Source organism: Muscardinus avellanarius (assembly GCF_963383645.1).
Source record: "Muscardinus avellanarius genome assembly, chromosome: 1".
Lineage (NCBI taxonomy): Eukaryota > Metazoa > Chordata > Mammalia > Rodentia > Gliridae > Muscardinus > Muscardinus avellanarius.
Genome location: NC_137786.1, coordinates 66,881,550 through 66,907,290, shown reverse-complemented (window position 1 = coordinate 66,907,290; position 25,741 = coordinate 66,881,550). Strand labels below are relative to the sequence as shown.

The 25,741-nt window shown below is 44.5% G+C and overlaps 1 protein-coding gene across 1 annotated transcript in view; it reads right to left on the bottom strand.

Annotated features, from left to right (window-relative positions):
- Positions 1-17,547: 17,547 nt before the first annotated feature.
- The window catches only part of THBS4 (thrombospondin 4), a gene marked incomplete at both ends in the record, with an annotated part of 48,033 nt that continues 39,839 nt past the window's right edge, over positions 17,548-25,741 (bottom strand). Inside the window, 7 exons of the mRNA XM_080694858.1 lie at positions 17,548-17,609; positions 18,139-18,278; positions 20,405-20,577; positions 21,147-21,343; positions 21,429-21,477; positions 22,089-22,267; positions 23,250-23,443. Coding sequence (XP_080550984.1) covers positions 17,548-17,609; positions 18,139-18,278; positions 20,405-20,577; positions 21,147-21,343; positions 21,429-21,477; positions 22,089-22,267; positions 23,250-23,443 — 994 coding nt within the window. The remainder of the gene's footprint in view (positions 17,610-18,138; positions 18,279-20,404; positions 20,578-21,146; positions 21,344-21,428; positions 21,478-22,088; positions 22,268-23,249; positions 23,444-25,741) is intronic.

Here is a 25,741-nt window from a genome sequence, read left to right as displayed (position 1 = left end):
GAGGAGCTCACAGAAAACCACGGGTCTGAAGGGACTTCCAAGAGATTCATGCTCAAAACCTGATCCTCAGAATTTGTGGAGGAGGGTAGGACTGGGTGGAATTGTTGCAGGTAACTTATTAAAAATAAATGGGTGATGCCGGGTGTGGTGGAGCACGCTTGTAATCTCCGTGCTTGGAGGCTGAGACAGGAGGATCGCGCAGGTTCAAAGCCAGCCTCAGCTACTTAGTGAGGCTCTCAGCAACTTAGTGAGACCCTGTTTCCAAATAAAATATAAAATGGGTCTGGGAGTATAGCCCGGAAGTAGAAAGCCTCTGGGTTCCACCCTCAGTACCATCAAAAATAAAATAAAATAAAATAAAAAACGGGTTGAAATTTTTTCCATTGAAATGTTCCTTTCATACATTTTTCTTAAACATTAGATATTCACTACTGTTTACTCCAGTGAGTGCAATTAACGAACACCTATCCAGAAACGAACCCCAAACGTGGCGACAGGGACTCACCCTGACTTGGACAGTCTTTATTTTGTGGCCAAATATGATCTCAGCAGTGAGTTCCTATTATGTTTTATAGTGTGTACATTTAATATCACGTACAGAAATAAACTTCATGCAAGGGAGAATTGTGTGCTAGATCATAGCCTGGAAAATGAACTGAAATAAATCCTTCTTTCAGAGGACTCCGGGCAAAGCGGGGCCTTCTTAGAGCTTCTCTGGGCATTCATTGTTCCACTGTTATTCCTCTTTCCCATGATTTCGGAAGTTTGTGCCTTCTCTGGGTTCTTCCCTGGGTCACTACAACTTCACTTAAGGTGCTCTGGATCTCGAGTTTGTGGTATCTCAGTCACCACTACTTCTTTACTGGGTTGTATTGCAAAGTCTCAGACCCAGGGAGTCAATTGAGACTGCTTTCGACCATGGGAGTGCCAGGCTGGGCGTTCTCCCACGGGGAGCTGCAACTATCATGTGATATCTCTGCCGCTGCCACTCCCCCACTGGGTTGGACTGCAAAAATCTCTGACCCAGGGAGAATATCTGTGCAAGTCCCTGGGAGTACAGTACTGGGATTTCTCCTCTAGGGGCCACAATTTTACTCATGGTTGTTGACTGTGCTGATGGAGCTGTAGTGGACTCAGTGAACTTGCTGCTGCCGCCACTGGCAATATGGTGCTGCTGCCACACCCTTAGCCATGAGGCTGGCGTATTTCTTCCCTGGTTTTGAGCTCCGCTCTGAGTCCCTGCAGGGTGTGCTGAGCCCGTCCCCTGGGAGCATTAGACACTCCTTGCACTGAAAAAACTGCTAAATTCTGCCCGGCTGGTCCGTAGTTGCTCACCTCAGTTCGCTGTCCACCCCTCCTCTCTGGAGCCTGGTGGCTGCACTGATCTGGAGCCATCCGGTGAACTCCAAGTTATTTTCTATGTTTGAGAAATTCTCTGAATGTATTTCTCTGAAGAATTTTATGATTCCCTTGGTTTGTGCTTCTATACTTCTTCAATGCCTTTTATCCATAAGTTAAAATGTTTCATATTGTCCTATATTTCTTGGATGTTCAACTTGTGTTATAATAGTGTCTTCTCTATATTGTTGACTGTGTTTTCAGTTTTGAATGAACTGCCTTCCAAGAGTGATACTCTGTTTTTCATGTGGTCTAGCCTGCCAGAGATGGTTTTTTTTTTTTTTTTTTTTTTTTTTTTTGGTACTGGGGGTGGAACCCAAGGGGCTTTTCTACCTCCAGGCTATACTCAAGACCTCTTTTTAAAAATATTTTATTTGGAAACAGGGCTCACTAAGCTGGTGAGAGCCTCACTAAGTAACTGAGGCTGGCTTTGAAACTGTGTAATCCTCCTGTCTCAGCCTCCCAAGCACTGGGATTACACGCATGTGTCACCACGCCTGCCCTTTGATATGGTTTCTATTGTGGTCTTTAATTAATTTATCAACTTCCTCATTTTGTTCAATGCCTCTTTTTGTTTTTTCCTTAGGGCCTCAATTTCTTCTTTAATTTTCTGTACACTTTCTTTGAGGCCTTATATTAAATTGAAGATCAAGATTCACAGTTCTCTTTCTTATATTTTCTGCAGATCAATATTGGCCATTTCCCTTGCTGTTGAGTTGTGAGAGTTTACTGTTTTCTTGTTATTCTTCATTCTCATATTTTCAGAGTTCTCAGGTTTGTAATTCTGTTGTCTTGGCATATTTTTCTCTTTGTGTGTGAGTCCTGTTCTATTTGTTATCACTTTATAATAAGGTCGATGCTGGGGTTCATATTTGCCTCTTCCAATCTGTCTCATACAATCAAACTTTTGAGTTTGTCCCCAAGACCCTTTTTAACTAGATATAGTTCTTAGTTAAGACAAAAAGAAGTCTCTGATTGGCTACAGGTCACTGTGCTATCCAGGCCCTAATTCTATAGGGCCAGAGACTATGATGGGTACTGATACCTGCCAGTCATAGTATGGACTCAGACTGGATGGGTAGAAGCCTACCCCTGAAGGAAAACATAGGCCTGAGAAGAATTAGATGCATTCACACCAAGAGAACAGGGTGTTTTTCCTATGAGATAACATTTTTGTGATCCTCTCCTATCTTCCAGGAATGGCCAGGAAGATTGTGGGAGGTAGGAGATTTAAAAAATTCATTAATTTATATGTAAACTAGGTAAAGAAAGACACAAATAACCTGATAAGTGGGTATTAGATAGAATATTAGTTTACCCCAATCCATCCCTATAAGCCTGGAAACCTGGTTTTAGCCAAAGATTGGAATCAAGCTTCTCTCAAAGCAAAATGGAGAGTGCCCTTCACTGTTATTCTTACCACACAACAGCAGTAAAAGTCAAGGATATTTCAGCCTAAATCCATCACTGCATCCTGAATCTAGCAGCCCTGGAGCCAACAGCCCCAGAGAGGACTCATTGGACTTCTCATGAAAAACCAGGAGAGCCACACAAGCTAATCCTGAGAAAGATGATCTGCTCTGCTCTAGTCACACCCAGGGGCTAATTGGTTCAGGCATAATGGAAGGTCGAGGAGCATTACATCTCATGCCACAAAATCAGACTCTTAGTTTTTATTTCATAAATGCTTTGTGATTGACTTTATTCATGGGATTTACAGTGTTCTTAGTTTTAGCACTAGGTATCTACCCAATTTGACTTTGCATTGGTAGGATGAGTATATAATTGGTTATTCTTATCCTGTTCAGAGAACTAATAGAGTGGTTATAGCCAGCTTCTGTGATCTTCACTATTAATATGACCAAAACTAGCAGCCCTAATGTTATCTAATTTCATGTATGTCAGTTTATTTATTTATTTATTTATTGCAGTACTAGGAATGAAACCCTGTGGCATTCTACCTCCAAGCTACACCCCCAGTTCTATTTTTTATTCTTTTTTTTTTTTTTTTTTTTGGTGGTACTGGGGTTCCTGGAAGCCCTTCTACCTCCGGGCTACACTCCCAGACCTATTTTTATACTTTTTAAAATTTGGAAACAGGGTCTCTTTTAAGCCAGCATGGCTGGCTTCGAACCTGCGCAATCCTCCTGTCTCTGCCTCCCAAGTGCGGGGATTACAAGCGTGCGCCACCATGCCTGTCCCTATTTTTTATTCTTTATTTTAAACAGGATCTCATTGAGTTGCAGAGGGCCTCACTAAGTAGCCGAGGCTGTCCACGAACCGTGATCCTCCTGTCTCAGCCTCCCAAATTCTGTTTATACACCAAGGTCAAAGTCAGTCTCTAGGTAAAGATGGGAAAAAGAAACCAACCTTGGCCTTCTGGGTAAGTTCCCCTTGGAGCACACTTCATAGCCCTTTGATTCCTCACATTTAGTCCCCCTTTTTGGTAGTGGGAGGCATTTGGTTGGTTCCGTTTGGGAACTTCTGTGGTGTCTCTCATGCTGGAATCAGTTAAGTGGGAATCTCATCTAGGGGACTTATCCTTATCTGTCAACACAGGTTCTTGTTCTGCTAGCTTATCTGTTGTTTAAAATGTTGTAAAATGCCAGCAATGTGTCACTCCTGGCTCCCTTAAAGATCTCTTTGAGGGTTTCAGCTAAATATGTTGTTTATGATTGTAAGGGTAAAAGTTAAAACAAAGCTCAGGAGGTTAAACAAATCACAGAGTTCTAAAAATTGCAAATAATTTTCAAATGATAAGACATAATTTTTGATATATGCAATAAAAGTGGTTATCATTAACAAAAATTATTTAAAGGGCTTTTTTAGAGTCAGGTGTGGTGGTGCATGCTTATAATTCCAGTACCTGGGAGGCTGAGACAGGAGGATCAGAGGTTCATAGCCAGCCTCAGCTACTTAGTGAGTGAAGCCTTCTGCAATGTAGTGAGAACCTGTTTCAAAATAAAGAATAAAATGATAGGGCTGGGGTGTAGCTCAGAGGTGGAATGCCCCTGGGTTCAATCTCCCGTACCGCCCCCCTCTACATACACACACAAATTAGTAAAAATAATAATAATAAACTTTCGTAAAAGTCACATTTAATGCTTTGATTCTATGTTTAAAACAACTGTGGGCTGGGTGTGGTGATGAACACTTGTAATCCCAGCATTCAGGAGGCAGAGACTGGAGGATCATGGTTTGCGGACAGCCTCAGCTCCTTAGTAAGGCCTTTTGCAACTCAGACCCCGTTTAAAAAAAAATAAAAAAGACTAAAAAATAGGACTGGAGGTGTAGCCTGGAGGTAGAATGCCCCCTGGGTTCTATCCCCAGTGCTGCAAAAACAAACAAACAAAATAACAAACAAACAAAAACAATTGTGTTTTCTTAAGACATTAATAGCTCTTGGTAAAAGTTTACAAAAACTAGCCTACAGAGCAAAACTTTGACATTTTTATTAAGATGATTTTCTATGCTCTTTATATTTAAAGTAAGTTTTTCTGCTCTTTGTGATGTTTATAAAGAACTTTTTTTTTTTTTTTTTTTTTGGGTCTGGGGCTGGAACCCAGAGGCATTTGACCTCTGAGCTACAACCCCTGCCCATTTTTTTTTTTTTTTTGAAACAGGGTCTCACTGAGTTGCGAAGGGCCTCACTAAGTAGCTGAGGCTGTCCGTGAACCATGATCCTCCTGTCTCAGCCTCCCGAATGCTGGGATTACAAGCGTGAGCCACCATGTCTGGCTATAAAGAACTTATTTTAAAAAGGCTTTATGGGCCGGCAGTGGTGGTGCATGTTTGTAATCCCCGCTCTTGGGAGGCGGAGACAGGAGGATTGTGCAGGTTCGAAGCCAGCCACGCTGGCTTAAGAGACCCTGTTTCCAAATAAAAAGTATAAAATAGGTCTGGGAGTATAGCCTGGAAGTAGAAGGGTTTCCAGGAATCCTAGTACCACCAAAAAAATTAATTAAAAAATAAAAAGGCTTTATGTTTTATCAAGATAATCAATTGGGTTTATTAAGTCTTTGGGTACTTAGTAAATTGCATTTTAGCAAATTCAAGGTTTAAATATATGTGTTGTACAGCCTGTTAAATGAAAGATATTATGGTGTTAAAATTCCTAAAGTTATTTTGCACTATCTGAGTCCTTGCTTGTCTTCAAACATTCAAACAGGAAACCATTCAAACAGGAAGCACAGGTGGGGAATACACAAACTTTATCTAAAACAAAATAAAACAAAAGCTATATAGAAAAAAAGTTACATTTCAGAAAAAAGGGAATATGAAATTGGTCCTTTCTAGAAATGGAAAAAGAAAGGTAGCCAAGGGCAACAGAGTTACACTCTGCAGATAGGCTCTGGAGCAATGCCTTTCAAAAGAAAGAAAGAAAGGAAGAAAGAAAGAAAGAAAGAAAGAAAGAAAGAAAGAGAAAGAAAGAAAGAGGCACAGTATTTTAAATGTTAGGTCTTGAAGTCCCTTTGGATATCATTTTAATAAAAATTACATCTGGGTAATTGTCCTTTTTATATTGCAGCTTATTGACCCTACGTTCTTTCTCTAACCCCTTTTCCACAAGAAGGGAGGGGATAAAAATAAGCAGGGATCTGCAGATAGACTTCTGTTCTGTTCTAGCTGACCCTATCTGCTAATGTCCAGCCAGCTACCTAACAGGAATAGATAAGCAACTATTGCTTGGGTTACTATATATATTTGATACCTTATGTATCTGTCACTATAGAAGTATATACATCTGGGACTAAATATGCTGTGCATCTGAAGTTTATCTGGATGTTTCATAGAAGCTTGTAAAGTTAAATATATGGGTTTTCTTCCTTCCTTCCTTCTTTTTTTTTTTTTTTTTTTTTGCAGTACTGGGGATGGAATCCAGCAGCATTCTACCTCTGAGATACAAATCCAGCCCTATTTTTTATTTTTTATTTTGTAACAGGATCTCACTGAGTTGCAAAGGGCCTCACTAAATAGCTGAGGCTGTCCACGAACCATGATCCTCCTGTCTCAGCCTCCGGAATGCTGGGATTGCAAGCATGCGCCACCATGCCCGGCTTAAATATATGGGTTTTCTATACATGCAACATGAATGATTTCTTTATGCAATGTGCATTGTATCTGATATTTAGTACCACTCAAAAATTCTTGTCATTTGAGATCTAACTTATGTCTATTTGCTTTAATGAATGTTTTGTTGCTATATAAAAGAGATGCAGTTGTCTATCCAATAATAAGCCTATTTCTGATCAGTAACACTATTCTCTAAACATGTGAAAGGTCTGGAGCTATTCTTTGATTTTTGTCAATGCAGTTAACTTACACAGACTGGCAATTATAGTTATCTTACTGAGTCGTAAATTCTGGGTTTCACTCCAATTATAAGGGCTAAGTTGCTATATATGTCAGCTTCTATATAGCTTTAATGTTAATTATTACTAGCTCCTTTGTAAGTTAAATATATCCTATGTTTCCTAAACATCTTCTAAAATACAAAGCATACCCACTGATTCCAATTCACACTAAGATTGTTGCCGGGCGTGGTGGCGCACGCTTGTAATCCCCGCGCTTGGGAGGCAGAGACAGGAGGATCGCGCAGGTTCAAAGCCAGCTGCGCGCGCTGGCTTAGGAGACCCTGTTTCCAAATAAAAATGTAAAAATAGGTCTGGGAGTGTAGCCCGGAGGTAGAAGGGCTTCCAGGAACCCCAGTACCACCAAAAAAAAAAAAAAAAACAAAAAAACAAAAACCAATTCACACTAAGATTGTAAACCACTAATATAATTAAACCGCCTCATTTCACACTCTGAGACATTCAGGGTTAAATCACAGACAGTCTAGGACAACTTGACCAGTTTCCTTATACTAATACCTGGCTCCAATTAGTTCAGAACTTCCTCCGATGGCTGCAAGGTCAAATTTATAAGATCTTAATTGTCAAAAGGCAGGACTCTAGGGGTCGGTCAAGAAATTGGAGGCAGCATCCAGGTGAAGACATTACTGCCCATTTTGGAAACTCTCCCAGAGAAATCAGACCTGCTGCCACCATATGTCTCCAAGACACTACAGTAATTATCAGCCACATTGGCATATTCAGCACCTCTTCACCCATCACCACCTCCGGGCCCATCTGACTGGTTATCTAGTTAGGCAAGTGGAATCCCAACTCCACCATCCTCCTGTGCTAGCCCTCAGATGGGTCTTCCCCTCCACCACCACCCCTATACCCACTGCTGCCAATACTAGTCCTGATGGTAATACTGTCTTCATCAGCCAGAGTGCTAGTGACATCCATGCAAACTACAGAAGCTAGAAGGATTTGTAGAAATGAATGCTTCCCAAATTCTTGAGTAGTGAGAAGCAAATTGGAAAATGCAACAAAAATCTGACCTCATGTCATCAGCATAGAATGCAGTGCTCCAAGACAAGCCAAACCAAAAGCCAGCAGGTCAAGGGCCCCCTTATACCCAATGCCCATGGCCACCAAAAAGAAAGAGGGCTCCTCTCTGCCATGACCAATGTGCACTAATCAAGGAAATTGGGCACTGGAAGACCAAATGTCCTAAAAAATGTCAAAGGCCCCATGAAGAATCATCAGGCCTCTTCCAATCTCCTCTCCTGGCAGCCAGCCAGGCTGGTTTATTTGATGACTAAAGGGGACTGGGCCCAGAGACCCTGAGGGGCCCATGATCTGAATGACAGTGGGGTGGTGGTGAGCACAATCTCCAGATCCTTGTTAACACTGGGCAGAACATTCAGTCCGGTAGCCCCCATCAATAAGCAACATGTCAACATAATTGGAGCAATAGGAATACCTCCCAGCAGATGTTTTTCATTCCCCACAGATGCACACTAGGGAGAAAAAAAAGTAATTTCCCAATTTCTATATATGTCAGACTGTTCAGTTCCACTGCTGGGTTGAAACCTCCTCAGCAAACTTGGAGCAACCATCACTTTCTCAGACAAGGGTAACAAAATTGTTAGTGCCAAGCTCTCAGCTAATTTTCTTTCTGCAAATGTCCCAAGAAGAAGGGTGGAAACTGAGGGGCAGAAAGGGGGTCCTACCAGCCCAGAGTTTGTGGCCTGATGGGCTACTGTATAGAGTGAGGACAATCTGCCTGACATAGCCAAATTTCAGGCACCAGTAGTTACTAAACTTTCCCCTCATCACAACCAGTGTTACTACAGCAGTACCCAGTCTTCCAGCTGGCCCCGGAGGGAATCCAACCCCACTTAGAGAGACCTCAACAACATGTTGTGCCAGTCCCGGTAGAATATTTTTTTATTAGTCAAATAGGCAAGAGCCCAGGACTAAAAACTGGTGTCAGACTTGTGAGTCATCAACCAAGCCATTGTTACCCTACCCCATGCCGTGCCACCAGTACACACTTGTCAGTGTGCTCCTGGCCACTGAGAACTGGTTTATGTGCCTGGACCTGAAAGATGTCCACTTTAGCATCCTTCTGGCTCCCATGAGCTAAGGACCAGAAAAGCATTTGCCTATGACCTGAAGTCTTTTCCTTCCTATACCTTGGGGTACACCCTCCTCCAGTATGTTAATGATCTCTTCCTTGGACACTAGACTCTTAAAAGCTGTACCAAAGAAACAGGCCAGCCACTGATGCCTCCTAGACCACTGTTGTTACAAAAGTTTCTAAGAAAACAGTCCAGGTCTGCTGACAAAAAAGTATTTGGGATTCACTATCTAGAGAGGAAAAGACTATTGGGGCAGAACAAAAATAAGCAGTCTAAGCTATCCCTGTATCTGCCAAATGGAGAGCCCTCTGAAAACTTCTGTGAGCAGTATGGTTCTGTCATATCTGGATTCCAAACTGCTGTTAAAGCAAAACCCCTCTACACATCTATAAAGGCATGAGATAAAGACCTCTTTGTATATATAAAAAAAAGAGTAGCAACAGGCTGATTCAGCATCTCAAAAGGCAACTCCTGACATCTTCCCCCACCTCTGCCTTGGACCCTAAAAAAAACCAAAAACATCTCATGTTTATATCTAAAGGAAGAAAACCATAATTGAGGCCAAAGGTGGCCATCATGCACTGTAGAGGACATCAAAGATGGGCAAGTGGTGAGGTGCAAGAAAAGTCTAAGGCTGACAAAAATTGCCTCAAAACTCCCTATAATGCTCCACCACCTTCGGGAGCCCCTATTCTGCCATGGGTACCTGATCACATCCCTTCCTATGAGCCCCACGACTGGGAGTGGCTAGGAAAAGAAAAGGCAACTAAAACCCTAGAAAAATGGATTTGGATTCTACTGCTTGATAACCACATAGCCATTCCGTATAAGCTTGGCCCAATTATTTTTCAGGTGGTGCAAAATTCACTCGCATTGAATGAAAAAGCCTTAAAAAGCTTCTCAGCTGGTACTAATACATACCCCACTTGACAGCTCTAGAAAAATAAGTAGTGCAATGATGTGTGACCTGCAGCACCCCAGTGGAGAAAAAAGCAATAGTGTTTAGAACAAAAACACTGCTCTCTCCCAGACCTCTTGGGGTCTTAGGTAGGGTTTGTCCTTTCTGGGGTTTCCTTATCTGAATTGCTAAGTTCCCAGGCCAATAGCCTGAGCTCTGTCAACATCTATGTGAAAAGATAATTTTTTTTTTAGCTTTTCCTAATTCTATGGCCTTCTAAGTTTACACACACACACACACACACACACACACACACACACACACACACTTTTTTATGGTACTGAGGATGGAACCCAGAGGCTTTCTACCCCTGGGCTATACTCCCAGACCTATTTTATATTTTATTTGGAAACAGGGTCTCACTAAGTTGCTGAGAGCCTCACTCAGTAGCTGAGGCTGGCTTTGAACCTGTGCGATCCTCCTGTCTCAGCCTCCCAAGCGCGGGGATTACAAGCCTGTGCCACCATGCCCAGCTAACATATATATGTGTGTGTGTGTGTGTGTGTGTGTGTGTATATATATATATATATATATATATATATATATTTTTTTTTTTTTTTTTTTTTACCAAATTCAATAGGCCAGTCTTGTTCTTTAATCTGTTCTTTGTTCTGATATCACCCATGACGTGAGGGGTTGCATGGTGCTTTTAAAAAACTTTTACCTTTTTGTGGGGTATGTAACTTTTAGATTTTATCTTTTTTTGTTGCCCTGCTGACAACCTGAGCATACAGCTTTGGAAGCAAGCAGCTCTGCTTGTCTATTTTAATCCTTTAAATACCTGCTCTGCTTTGAGACTGGGTATGGTATGAAATCATCTACCCATAATTGAATCACATGTGACCAAGACTATTAGCCCTATTGTTATCAAGTTTAAGATATGTCAGGTTACATTTTATGACAGCCTAAAGAAATGGCAACTCACACAGGCTAGCCTTAGATATGTTACTGGCAAAAAAAGGAGGTGTTTGTGTGATGCTGGGAGTCAATACTGCATCTTTATACCTAATTACACTGCTTCTGATGGAACCATTATGCAAGCCTTAAAGGAACTGGCCAGCTTGGCTAATAAATTGGCAGAGAACTCTAGAGTTGACAACCCTTTTAGCAATGTGCTCTGAAAATGATTCAGAAACAACAACAACAACAACAACAACAAAACTTTATTGGCCTCAATTATCCTCCTTAATAAGAGTAATGAGAATTTTCACCTTGGTTGGATGCTGCCTCATGCCATGTATTAGGGGGTTAATACAACAAGAAATAGGAACCTCCATAGCTATAAAGTCCCCCCCTCCCCGTACCCAATATGGTACCCTTATGGCTCTGACTAAAAGTAATCTCAAAAAATGAGAACTTGTCATTAAGTATGTTGAGAAGTCTCAAAAGGGGGCAATAAAGCAGGGGCCTAGCTGCGTCCTTGAAGATGACTCTTGGCCAGAAGCCTGGGAACAAGATAGAAGAATAAAGCTTTCTTCACGGGCCCCCTCTGTGGTGAAGGAAGCAGGGCCTCCTGGGGCAGCCCAGACTGCTGGAGAAGAGAGAAACAACATGCAGACTAGCTGCTGTTCTGCTTCTGCACCCTGCTTCTGCTGGGCAAAGCAAACCTCACACCGCCCCATCCATGCTGAATATTAAGTGAGCAAACGTGAATGAATGTGAGCTTGGGGCTCAGACCTGAGCTCTGCTCCCTAAGTCTCACTGGTGAGTAAAGAAGCCTGCTGCCCTACTCCAGCCTCTGTTTCTTGTTCTTGGAGGACAAAGCCTCCCACAACACCACCTTCTTGTGCCTTGCAGGGATGGGAGAGACGTGGCTCCTCCACACTCCTCCTTTTGCTTCCCCAGCTTCTCTTTCCTTTCTCTGAGTAATCCCCTTTACCCTTTGAACAACCCAGTTTCATTCCTTGATGAGTCTGACTTTTCCAAATAATATCCTGGGTGGCCTTTTGTTGGGGAGGGGTACTGGGTTTTGAACTTTCTACCTCCAAGCTATTGTCTCAGCCCTTTTTATTTTTTATTTGAAATGAGGTTTTGCTTAGTTGCCAGGACCTCGCTAAGTTGCTGAAGCTGGACTCAAACCTGCGATCCTCCTGTCTCAGCCTCCCAAGTACTGGGATCATAGGTGTGTGCTACCGAGGTTCAGGTGGCTATTTTGTTTTATTTTTCGGAGAGGCCTGAGACGCCTAGACTTTAGACACTACCACGTGAGGCTACTCAGAATGTGACCAGCTAGCACTTAGCAGTGGTGGCCCCTCTTCTCTCAGCTTCTCAGTGCCCAACCCTCCCATTCAGGCAGGGGAGTAATCGCTGAGCTTCTCACCCCAGTGAGGCTACAGCAGGGGTGAGTCAGAACCAGCCTGTGCAGGCTGTTCTGCCTTTCACATACCCAAAGCTAAGTTTACAAAGGGGAGGTTTGAGGTTGGGGAACTAGTAAAAGAAGACTGGGAACAAACTTTCATGGCCAAAAGCAAGAGGAAGAATGAGACTTCAGTCCTCAGACTAGAGAAAGACTTTCCCACTCAGAGAGGGAAGGGAGCCCTCTAGGGCCTTTTACAGTTCCAGAGGTGAGGATCAGTACAGAAACGATAAACAGTCTGCACAGCAGACTTGGGAGCACCCTTATAGTCTGTTAGCGTCAGAGTATGGGGTAGGTGCTGACCTTGGTCATGTCAGGAGGAATCTGTATGAACATATGTCCTCCCTTGTGTTAGCTGCCTTTTCTTTATTGCACTAAAACACCTGATATGGTCTGCTTGAATGAGGCAAGGTTCATTTTGGCTCATGGTTCCATTGGTTTGTATGTATGGTGAGGGAGTGCAAGCTGGTGAGAGTGCATGGCCAATCGTGGCTGAGACAGGAAAGAGACAGGAAGAGCTGGATTCCCACTGTCACCTTCAGAGATATTCCCCCAGTGACCTAAGGCCTCCCAGCGGGCCCCACCTCTTAAAGGTTCCCCCACTTCCTGATAGCCCTACAGGTTGGGGACCAAGCCTTTAGCATGTGAGCCTTTGGGGAAGCTTATCCAAACCACAGCACCTCCACCCAAAACTGTGGTATTAAGGAGATGTCCTAGTATCATGATCCTGGGAGAAGAATGGAAACTGCAAGAAAGACAGAGGCTGAGTCTGGCACAATAAGTTCTCACAGGAAAAACAAATTGAAGTTTGGGAAAGAAAGTTGTTTTTCTCTGAAACCTGAGTTCAAAGCCTGAGGCATGTCCACTACATAGCTGAGGAGGTAGACAATGGGAGGAAAACACTTCGATTCTTTTATGTCAAGCCAAGAAAATAAACCACAGTTGCTTCTCAGTCAAGTTGTTTCTCCAGAATAGGAGGGCTTTAATTCTGTAGGCCTTGGTCCCCAGAACCACTTTACTGTACTCTATGAGAATTATGAGTATACAAATCTACTTATTACTCTTTTTTTTTTTTTTAGGTACTGGGGATGGAACCCAGGGGCACTCTACCTCCAAGCTATACCCCCAGCCCGATTTTTTATTCTTTATTTTGAAACAGGGTCCCACTGAGTTGCAAAGGGCCTCACTAAGTAGTTGGGGCTGTCTGCAAACTGCAATCCTCCTGTCTTAGCCTCCCAAATGCTGAGATAACAAGCGTGCGCCACCACATCTGGCTTCAAATTTATTTATTACGATACAGGACGGCAGATTTGAGGGCAGCCCCAGCAACTTAGCAAGGACTGGGGGGTATAGCTTGGAGGTAGAATGCCCCTAGGTTCAATCCTCCGTATTGCCATCCCCAGAACTGGGTGGGAGGAAGACACAAACAAACCTGGGTGGGAGAAGGACGTTTCCTCTCATTGTTAGGTGGAAGCAGAATGTGCTGGACCTCCCTTTCTGTGTCTGCTCCCACAATCTCTTAACGCCTTCTCTTGATGCTCCTGGTCCTCTCCTCCACCCAAGGGCTCTCTCCAGTCGACCCAGGCATGATCTTTCCACTGGTGGCAACTTCTCTCTGCCAGCGCCCTCAGTAAGAAGTGAGGAGATCAGTACTGGAATGAATTCAGACTAGTGGGAGAGTAACTGATGGCCACTCCAACTCCTCGACCCCTTAGCATCAAGTTAGATTTAAATGACGACCTTCTAACCCAATGGAACTCAAACAAGATTTTGAGTTTCACTATGTGAAAGTGGAGTATAAAGGACATTCAAGAAGCCCAGGGGTGACTTAGGGGTGAGTGTACCAGGCCTGCTAACCTGTCCTCAGAGCCTGTATCTGGCTAAACTTTTTCAAATGCTTCCTGGTTTTCACAATTTTGTCCACTTCTCTACTTATTTCAAAGAAAGAAAGCTTCAGCTTTCTCCCAAGGCTCCCAAAGTGTGGTGGAGGGATAACTAGGAAAAGACAAGGCAGTGCGCCGGGCTGTGTACTGATGCATGTTTAGCAACCAGCTCTTCTGAGCCCTGGTTTATAATGTCTGCCAATGTCTATGGTGTAAATACTCCCACCACGGCCAATTTCAAACTTGACAGTTAAACAATGGGCTCACAACCCACTTTCCAAAATTGAATAGTTGGTACTTGCTTCTTATTTGTTCTTTGGTTGTTTTGCATATATAATAAACCCTGCCTGCCCAAAAATGTAATAAGCTCCCTAAGGGGTGGAATTATGCCCTGGATCTCCTGTTGGGCCCATGACCTGTTATGGTTGTAGACACAAAATTTTGATTAGTTTCAGGAGCCCATTTCCTGTGGACATATTCTTTCTTGGAGCACCTGCCTGGCCAGGAGCAGGGAGACTGTACAGGGATGGGAGTGGGCTGCCTTTGCTTTCCACCAGCCTCAGGGAGACAATGCACAGGAGGATATGAGAACCACTGGACACCATTGATAAGGAACCAGGCTCACCGAAAGACCAGGACACTTCAGGAATTAAGCTCAGAGTCCCATCCAGATCCAATCAACCAACACACTTATCTTTTAGCTTAGTGTGTGTATGCTATACATACATACATACATACATACATACACACAAATATATAGATATACATGTATATGCATATATACATATATACATGCATGTATATATGTTTGTGTATGTATATATATTTATAGCTGTGTGTGGTTTATGTGTGTGTTTGTGTTACTGAGTATGAAGCTAAGGGTGTTCTATCTTTGAGCTATACTTCCCAGCCCTTTTAATTTATTTTTATATTTTGGTACTAGATTGAACCCAGGGGCATTCTACCTCTGAGCCACACCCCTAACACTTTTATTTTTTTGTTTTTGTGGTACTTGTGCATGGGGGGGGGATGGAACTCAGGGGCATTCTATCTCCAAGCTAGACCTCCAGCCCTATTTTATTCTTTAGTTTGAAATAGGATGCCACTAAGTTGTGGAGGGCTTCACAAGTTGCTGAGGCTGGCCCTGAACTTACAAACCTCCTATCTTAGCTTCCCAAGTACTGGGATTACAAGTGTGCACCACCACGTCCAGCTTATTATTCTGTTTGTTTTTGAAACCGGGTCTTGCTAGGTTGTGGAGGGCTTTGCTAAGTTGTTGAGGCTGGCTGTGAACCTGTGATATTTCTGTCTCAGCCTCCCAAGCACTAGGATAACAGGTATGCACCACTACACCCAGATATTTTTCATTTTGAAACAGGGTCTTGCAAAATTGCTGATGCCCTTGCTAAGTTGATGAGGATGGCCTTGAACCTGTGATATTTCTCTCTCAGCCTTCCTAGTCCTGGGATTACAGGTGTGTGCTACTGTCCCTGGTAGCTTAGTATATTTTGTATACAGTGTCAGCTATCAGAATGAAAATTCCTCAGTAAGAGGACTATAATCTTCCCCACAGACTGTCTGGTAAAGTGTCAAGAGCTCCAGAAAAAGGGCACCAAAATATTTATAAAGGTGTATTCTACTTGCATCATAGAATAGGTGGAGGACCAAGCAGGCCAGAGGGCTCTTGGAGAACCCAAAGGCTCAGGATATGATGTTCAGTGAGATATAAAAAGCAAGGAAAAGAGGCAAGAGTGATCTTCAGTCAAATGAATTTACTTCTCTTTTCTAATGTTTTGGAATTGGACAAGACTTGTAGCTGTGGACAGTTCAAACAGAGGCTGAGAAGAGGCCATGGTGGCAATATGGCCTAGAGATCCTTGTGGGCTGCTCCTGCAGCAGGATGCCCTAAGAGATGAGTAATAGTGATTAAAATTGGTGGACAGGCTCGAGTTCTCTTCTCCTTTTGGCAATCTGGATGTAGGAGACTAGACAACCTGAATTATAAGGCAGCACCTCTCTCTAACTACTCCTGGAGGTACACAAAATGAGAATGTCCAGAAATCCTCCAGGACTCATATTGGTCATGCATGAACCATTATATTTTTTGACTACTGAAGTCATGGCATAACTATGGAAAGAATGTTGGTCCTTTATGATTAAAGATATTTTTGGGAATTCTGGAATAGGAGAATATATTACTATCCAGCAATAGTATTTGGAAATAAATTTCTAGGGAATTTATAAAAATTGGCTTAAAACTAGAAAGTAAGAAAGGCTAATGTACAAATTAGGCAAGTTTCTGCCTGTATCTATAATTAATAGTTCAACTATAGAACATGCATTGTAAGCAGCCATATGAGTTGTACAAGGGCTTAAATGATTTATCTACATTCTCTTATCCTTGTTACTTAAGAGGAATTTATTCATCATTCTTATTCATTTAGCAAACATTTATTGAATATTGACTATATGACAGGTACTATACTGGTGGTAGTTAAGACTTTATTTTCAATAAGTTTTCATTCCACTAGGGGGAGCCAAATATATAAATAAGCATAAAATTGTGCTATGCTAGAAGTGTGGAAGGTGTCTTTGTAGGATGAGGGGACAGTATCAGAAAAAATGGCATAAATCTTCTCCAGGATTGGTCAGAAAAGTCTTTATTATGAAGGTGCCTCGAGGGCACATATTTCTTCTTTCTTTTCTTTTTTTAAATTTTGAAATGGTCTAAGTTGCAGAGGGTCTTGCTAAATCGCAGAGGCTGGCCTCAAACATCATCTTCCTGTCTCAGCCTCTCAAGTACTGGGATTTCAGGTGTGTACCACTGCGTTTGGCTAGGGGCACATGTTTCTGAGATTCCCTACCTAAAATGAGGAGGCTGCTGAGGCGGGCAGGGAACTGTTGGGTCTTTTGTGTGAGGCCAACTGGGGCGACTCCAGAGAAGACCTTGGACATTTTTTTTGTGGTACTGAGGATAGAACCCAGGGGCATTATACCTGTGAACTACACCCTCAGCCCTATATTTTATTCTTTACTTTGAAACATGGTTTCAGTGAGTTGCACAGGGACTCACTAAGTAGTAGCTGAGGCTATCTATGAACCTTGATCCTCCTGTCTCGGCCTCCCAAATGCTGGGATTACAAGCATGTGCCACCATGCCCGGCAGGCCTTGGCCTTCTGACTTACGTCCATGTTCAATTTCATAGACTATCCAACCTGAGAACAAAAGGTCACCTTGTAAGTGTGGCATGGTCCCTGAGAAAATGACATACCCCATCAGAGCTGGGCACGCAGAAGCAACATCTGAGTAGCACAGCTGCTAGAAATGATCTCTTCTTTATTTCCACATTCATGTAAAAAGTTTTGATATATTTGGGCTGGTAAAAGAAAGCCACAGTATACATAAAGAAAATTATAGGAAGTTAAAAAATACATGGTTTTAGTGTTTGGAGAAAGTAGATGCGGATTGTTTTCAAATTTAATTATCCAAGCGATCGAAATTCTGGGTTTGAAACTCCTGGAAGTCCTCTGGGATGGTGTCTGCAAGAAGAACAGGCATGGATGGGGTGGTTAGTGAGATCCTTCCATCAGTCCAGATCCATTGCAGATTGGACGTGCTTCCTGTAGGGGGCGCTGTCAGCCTGCCCAAGAGGCTCAACAAGGCCCCGCAGCCATTTTCTACTTCAGGCTGCTTTGTGAATGGTTGGCCTAAAGCCCAACAGTGCTCATTCAAAGGCCTAAAGAAAATTAGCAGGCAGGGTGGCTTTTGAGGCTGTGATTAGGTTTGAGCCATATAAAAATAAAGGCTGCCTGTAAATTAAACCTGACTGAATTTCTCACTGACTCCCAAACCTTAAACCACACAGTTAAATTCAATGGGTCTCAATTTCCACATCTATAAAATAGGAAAAAATGAGATCTGACTTCTGTTGCACAGGGACTATCAGGTTCTAATGAATCTGTGGCCCGAGCTTTGGGCTTTTGCGGGAAAATTGTGCTATAAAAACAAGGTTCCGTTATTTGATGAATTCTAGCAGTGCTGTTGTGCAGTAGTGAGAATGTACGTTACCATTACAGCGGTACTTGAGGTTGGACCAGATGATGTTTTCTTGAGAGAAACAGAAAACGCCCAGTCGGCCTCCCCGCATGGTGGTGTCTATGGTGACCCCAGAGTCAGCCACCAACTCCGAACCTTCATAAAATCGCACCCTGCAGAAAACACAGGCACAGTAGGTCCTCGTGAAACCCATCCCAGAGCAAAGTGCTCATGGTGAGACCCAGGGTCCAAATTCTTATTTCTGCAGCTGCCTCTTTACTCTGACACCGTTCCCCAAAGACCTGGACTGTCCTTTAGTAGACGGGCCCCCTTCCCTGCTACATCAAAAGCTCCTTTAGGTCAGAACTGGTGTGTCTGTGTCTCCCAACTTGTCTTTGAAAAGGCCCAGCACAGTGTTAGGCACACAGTAAACCTGACAGATCTTCTCTGATGAGTTAAGAAGAATCAGTCTGAGATTGTGGATGAGAGGCTTTGTGTCTTGTCTCGTGAGTTGCCTTGCCTGGATCCCATGTCTAGAACTTTGCTCTTCCTTAGGTCTATTTGATGTCATCTGGTGGACTGGCAGAGCCGTGAGTCTCAGCAGCAGACGGCCGTCCTCAAGCAAAGCTTAGGGATCTTTGGGGCACTGCTGGTTTTCACAGTGGCCTTGGGTGACAGAAGCCAGGGATGCCGGGTGGCTTACACTGCCCTGCATCCTGTATATTATTTGGAGTGTTTGTCCAGACATGTGGGAAGGTAAATAGGCTGTTTATAACAACCAGAGCCTGGAGCCTAACTCCCTTTGACTTGTGAACATTATGTATATTGTGCATCAATTTTAACATAAACTGAATTTCTAGGATAAATTAGGAAGCTCCTGAGTACTTTGTTTTGTTTGAAAATTAAGAGCTGTTAACCATTTTAGGACTTCATATGACCTGTGGCAATATCACTGTAACAGAAGTTACCAGCCTGTTCATCTGTGTGAATGTCACTTTCACGGTGATTCCAGGTATGGGTGTGAGTGTCTGTTTCACTTTGTCTTCGGGTGGGGTTGTGCTCAAGCATTTACATTATTTTGTTGTAATTTAACTCATTCTTATTTATCTATTGTTAGGGCTCGGACCAATTTTTGTAAAATAATATGCACCAGTAGGTTATACGTTCTTTTCATTTTTTTTTTTTTTTTACAGGTAAGGCATATTTTCTGTGATTTCATTTTGGGATAACATGGGGGCATTTCAGAATACTTGTTAGGCTTCATAGGGCCAAGAGCATGATCAGGCATGTTCTTACTTACTATGAGGTAAACAGAGTACCTTTGACATAATGTCACCAAGAAGGGCAAAGTGTGAATTGGCCCTCACAGCTGTTTTCCACTCAGTTGCTTTTCTGCTCTGGTCAGGAGAATGCAATTTATACTCCTTCCTAAATGCACTACATAAGTTCGCGTGGCAAGTTTGAGCAATGAAAAAGTAAGTACACGGTCTAAATGTCAGAGATGCAGCTCCAAGCCATTGCAACTCTAAGACTAGGTTTAAAAACACAGTTCAAAGCTGGGCAGAGTGGCAGTGGCTCACACCTGTAACCTCAGAACTTGGGAAGCTGAGACAGGATGATTACAGGTTTTAGGACAGCCTCACAACTTATTAAGACCCTGTTTCAAATAAAAAGAGCTGAGAGTGTATTTCAGAGGTAGGTACCCATTGGCTCAATACCCAGCACCAAAACAAAAATAAACAAGAAAACATAGTTTGATAAAGAAGTAAGATCCCATTGGCTTAAAAGATGAATGGGTTGTGCCAGACATTGTGTGGGGCACTGGGGACCCTGAGATTAAAAAAAAAAAAAAAAAAAGCAACAACCAACAACCAACAACTAGTGCTGCTTTTAGGGTGTTTACAATCAAGCAAGGAAGACACACTGTAAGGGACTCTGCATTCAGTGTGAAATATACACCAGGAAGTAATAATGTAGGGCTTGGAGGAGTCTCAGCAACCCCCTTACTCTCTCACTGGTCAGCAATCCACTCTCAGGCTTCCCTGAGGGACTCCCCACCAACCCCACCACCCCCTCCATGTGGAGGCCTTTCCCTGAAGCTCTTTCCATCCCCAGCTTGGCCCTACTGTCCAGGTGCCAGGCTGAGCTGGGGTATCTTCCCCCATCTCTTTGCTAGGGGTCTTGGAAAATCCTTGAGGACCCGTCTTGGTCAGGAGTACTCGGGGAAGCGAAGGCTCTGGCTGCAGTAGAGCGTGCACTTCGTTTCTGGTGCAAGGAGAGGAGACGCAGTGCCACCTACCTGATATAGCCCACCTGGGGCCTGTGCTGCAGGAACCAGCGGTAGGACACCTTGTCCTTCCAGCCCACATTCCTGGAGTCCTTCCATAGCAGCCTGACCTGGTCGCTCGTGTCCCCTGTGTGCCACAGGGAATTCCGGAGATGCTCTCCGGGGCCAGTCTTTGATTTCACAGCCTGGACGACGACATGAGCAAGATTTCAGCACAGGATACACAGGCCACACTTTCTAGTTTTTAAGTGGCGACACAGTGGTGAACACATGGTTCTAGTCGGGCTGCCTGGGACTTGCAAGACAATTTAGGTGTCATTTCTACCGCAGTAGCCCCTAGCAGCTTCGTACGTAGGGAACGATATTGCAATACTGTTCCACATTTTCCCTGCCATAAGTCCTTTGCTCCCCACACTTGCCCAGCAAGGGCTCTGCCTTCTGTGCTATCAGGGGTGACAAAGGTTGCTCATCAGCCCAGCTGTACACAGTGGGCCCCACTAATGAAACACACTAGCCAGTTTCCAGCACTGTGTGTCTGAAGATGTGCTCTGAGCCTCCTTCATCTCTTTGACCCCACACAGGCTGACATTATCAGAATGTACCTGGCACATAGGAGTAAAGGCGAGGCTCTGACTCAGCTCTCCTCTTTGCTGACTTAGACGTTAGCTTGAAGGCATCGGTTTCTTGGGTTAACTAAGTGCCATTTGGGAAAACTTAGAATTTAAAGGGAAATGAGGTCTTCCAAGCACAGTACCTTGAGCTGAATGCCAGGCTCTGCGACGGCTCGGAACGGCGTGGCTTGCCAGTATGTCTGTTCTGTCTGCTTCCACATGACCACGTAGAAGCTGGAGCTGTCTTGGTAACCAAAGATAAAGCCTGCGTAGTCATCATCTGTCTGGGTGTTTACGTGGAAGGTCCCTTCAAAGTCAACTCCATTAAATGCCGTGTACCCTGCAGAGATCAGATATGATTAGAAAAATAGACATAGAATTCTGCCAGCAGAATCTATGCTTGGGAAGGGAGGCCCTGGACATACCCACTGCCAGGCCAGGATCGCTGTTCATGGTCTGCACAATCTCCATGCCCTGTAGAGAGATTTGAGGGAGTTCAGAACAATCCTGAAGGGGCTCGGTAAATGCCCAGGACCTCAGGCCCCAGGAGCAACTAGCCAGAGATGTCTGATCTCTGTGTAAAGATTTTGTTATCTAACTAGCTGTCCTATCTGATTTTGTGCTCCAGGAATGCACAAACTGGTAAAGAAGGTTTAAATAGAGCTCCTTGCTAAGACTGTCATTAAAGCTGGCTCAATAAACCCTTGATTGGGGAATATACTACATATACTTCTAATGAATATGATTTGCTCTGTGAAGGTCTACTGAGCCCCTCTGTGCCTTCCTTCCTTAGTTACCCAATGAGGTGGACATGCAGGGGGCAGTCTGTTGGAGAGTTCAGAAATTGGGCTCTAGTGTCAGCCTGCTGGGTTCCAGTTCTAGCCACTTGCTGCAGTGCAAACACGAGCAGTCGGTGAAGCTTTGTAAGGCCCAGCTTCACCATCTCTACAATGGGCATGATAAGCTATCCATTCCCGTGGACAGTGCCTGGCTCATGCTCAGCACCCTTTAAGGTTGCTGGCCACTCTCAGAAGGGCCTCTGTTGAGAGGCAAAGCTGAGCTGTTGCCAACTGTGAGATGCTCACCTGGTTCAGGACCACCCAGTTGGGGTCAATCTGGGCATCCCCTTCAGGATCCAGGACCACGGTCTGGTAGGCCCTGAAGTCAGTCAGGGTGACCTCTGCGTTCTCCGGGCAGACATCGATCCGGTCAATGACCTGGTCCTGGTCAAAGTCATTCTCACAGATGTCTCCCACCCCATCACCTGTGTGGGGTGGAGAAAGGGGACAGGAGCTCAGTAATGCCCGTGCTTCTCATTCCTCTGCAGAGAAAGGGGGCTGGGCAGGGACAGAAGAGGAGCCTAAGTTCCCACCCCCAGGACTACGGTTTTCACCAGTGTCAGGAAAGAAGCGCTGGGGATGGCCCTGGGCCTCATCCTGGAGCTCCCAGGATGGGAGGCCAGCCAGCCCTCAGATGACACTCAGAGTTTCTAATAATACCTATTTCAATGGTTGCCCTCTCCGGTGTCCCCAGAAAGTTCTTTTTACATATAGTTGGGTTCACTAATTGGTGGCTCTTTAAGCACAACCTTACATCCGTAAACGCCTAGCATTTTCTACAGTACAGTGTGTTCAGAACAGGGAAATTATTATTGTCACTAGAATCTAAGACTAACTTCTATTGACCCCAGGCCCACCAGTGTATTTGGGTCAGTGGACGTTACATTTGAAACATTTGAATTTGCATTGTGGTGGACGATCCCTTTCCAATTTATCACAGTCCCTGTCATTCCCTGACACCTCATACCAATATGGCTTGGTGCCCATATTTCCTTACCCCCTGGGCGCCTGCAGGCATTGGAGTTTATGAACCCAGCCTATGCCATTTCTGTTATGTCCTTCCCTCTGTCGGGATCATTTCCTGGGACTCCTAGTAGAAGGAGCAAGCCAGGGAGTGCATTGCTCTCCGAGCCCTTTGGGACTGAGCTGCCGTCCTGCTCTCTGTGGTCTCACCCTTGGGAGGCTGGGGAAGATGCTTAGCTGACCAGCTCTGACTGCGTTGGAGCCTTATCTACCAGATGTCTACTGTACACACTGGCCATGGATATGTGGAGAAGCTGGGCTTGAGCAGCAGCTACTGTGGGGTGGGGAAGCTGGGGATGCCCTAAGTTCCCAGTACTCAGGAAGAGTATCCACAAGTGTGCCGGGCTCGAGGGGTCCCAGCAGCCCTGCGCTGGGCCTGCTTACTGTTGCTGTCCTCCTGGGCTGGGTTGGGGACCAGCCGGCAGTTGTCAGGTCCAGGAGGCACCAGGTCTGGGATCCCATCGTTGTCATCGTCATCATCACACTCATCACCAATTCCATCCTTGTCAGTGTCCAGCTGGGCACTGTTGATGACGGTGGGGCAGTTGTCTGTGCTGTCCTGGTGGCCATCACCATCACTGCCAAGAAAGGATCACAGCTGAGCGGGAGACAGAGGTATGGGTTCTTGAGAGTCTGTTTTTTTTTTTTTTAATCAGGTTTAGCTTTTTATCAAGCTTCTGGGTCATCCTTTTGATAAGGCTGCCCTAGGAGCTTAGGAGACCACTATCCCACTTCCTCAACCTCTTGAAACAAGGGATTCATTTTCTCTTCAAGAAGATAAGGGTCTATTTCTGTCAGTTGTGACCAGAAGCTCCAGTTGGTCTCCAGGGACTTCTAGGTGACATCTGACTTAGAGGACATGGGAGGGGCACAGAGTGAGAGCTGCCACTGACCAGCGGGAGGTCTTGGACCTCTACAGTTCAGCGTCCTCATCTGTGGAGGATGAGCTATCTCATAGAGCTCTTCGGAGGGTTGAATGATTAAATTTTGCACACTAAATTTTTTTTGTGCGTGTAGTGCTAGGGATTGAACCCAGGAGGATTTTTTTTTTTTTTTTTTAGGGGTGTGTGTGTGTGATACTGGGGATGGAACCCAGGGTCGTTCTACCTCTGAGCTATACCTCAGCCCTATTTTTAATTCTTTTTTTTTTTTGAAACAGGGTCTCACTGAGTTGCAAAGGGCCTCATTAAGTAGCTGAGGTTGTCCACAAACCCAGATCCTCTTATCTCAGCCTCCCAAAAACTGAGATTACAAGCATGCGCCACCAGTCTTGGCATTTTGTTTTGTTTTGTTTTAACCTCTGAACTATACCCTCAGCCCTTTTTATTTTGAAACAGGGTCTTGCTAAGTTGCTGAGGCTGGCCTCAAACCTGTCCTCCTATTTCAGCCTCCCAAGTACTGGGTTTATAAGTGTGCACTACTTAAAGTGCTGGGCTGCACATTAAATTTTAATATATGGAAAAGCACTTCTTAAGTGCCTGTCTCTCAGGACGAAGTCCTCTGGTATGTTCTGTTTATTACTCTTCCCAGTCTCTGGCCACTAAACCCAACAAAGATTCTGACCAGACCCATGCTATGGGACACTGGCAGGGAAAGGACCTGGCCTGGAGAGGTGAGCACGTGGGTGGGCCAAGGGCTCACCCACAGACTTCTCAGGTCTCTTGCCCTCTGCCCATCTGACCTTTCTTCTTTCTAGGCCAAAGAGCCACCCGAGTCTATGCTCCCGCAGGTGTGCTGAGACCTTCCATGTCTACTCGGGATCAGAGATAATTCTCTTCTCATCCTGCTCCACCTACACCTCCATGGGAGGGGAGCCGGGGACCATCCAGTGCCCTGCAGGTTACACTTTCCACACAGGTGGCCGCAGAGGGACAGAGGGGGACCAGAGAAATCTAGGTGAGTCGGGACACATGGAAGGCAGGCCCAAAAGGCAGGAGTCCTGTGCACACAGTACAGCTGCTTTTTCAAACATAGGATTGAGCTATTTCCATTAGCAGCTCCCCTGTAGAACCTGAACATTTTGTATGCAAAAATAAGCAGTTCCTCTCCTCTTCCCCAAGGCTCACGTTTGTGAGATTTTTTTTTTTTTTTTTTTTTTTTTTTTTTGTGGTACTGGGGTGGAACCCAGAGGCTTTCTACCTCCAAGCTATACTCCCAGACCTATTTTTTATATTTTATTTGGAAATGGTCTCACTAAGTTGCTTCGAACCTGTGCGATCCTCCTGGCTCAGCCTCCCAAGCGCTGGAATTATAAGCATGAGCCACCACGCCTGGCTACGTTTGTGGGAATTAAAACGTGGCAGAATGAATCATTTGTTTTAGGCAAATATCTAGAGGCTGGTAAGGAAGGATATTTTAGAAATGACTATAGGTGATCAGAGCACAGGATGACCTGTAGGGCGCGTTCTTGATGTGTATCGTTAGAGTAGTTGTCAGGGCGCCACCGTCTGCTCCGCAAGGGAGATCACAGCTGAGGGCAGTCTCCTTTGCCGACCTGCCCCTCCTGTGCTGCGATGCCGACAAGGACACAGCCACCACTCTTTTCTGCATGTCACCTGAAGGCCAGCACTGTGCTGGGAGTTTTACCTACATTATCTTGGACTTTTACCACAACCTGCAGGATGTGATAAATTGTTTCTACTTGCAGATGAAGAAATGCTCAGGTTCAGGTGGCTAGTATGCACTTGGCAGCAAGACTAGGAGCACAATCAAGGGGACGGGACTTCAAGGAGCTGCCCTTGGACAAGGGCTGGGTAGAGGCTGAGCCTGCAGCTGGGATCCAGGTACTAGGAGAGCAGCTGCTGGCTCCCTGCTTTGCCTTTTACGAGCCTTGCCCTCTCATCCTGGTCCTGACAACTTCTATAAGGATTCCCCAA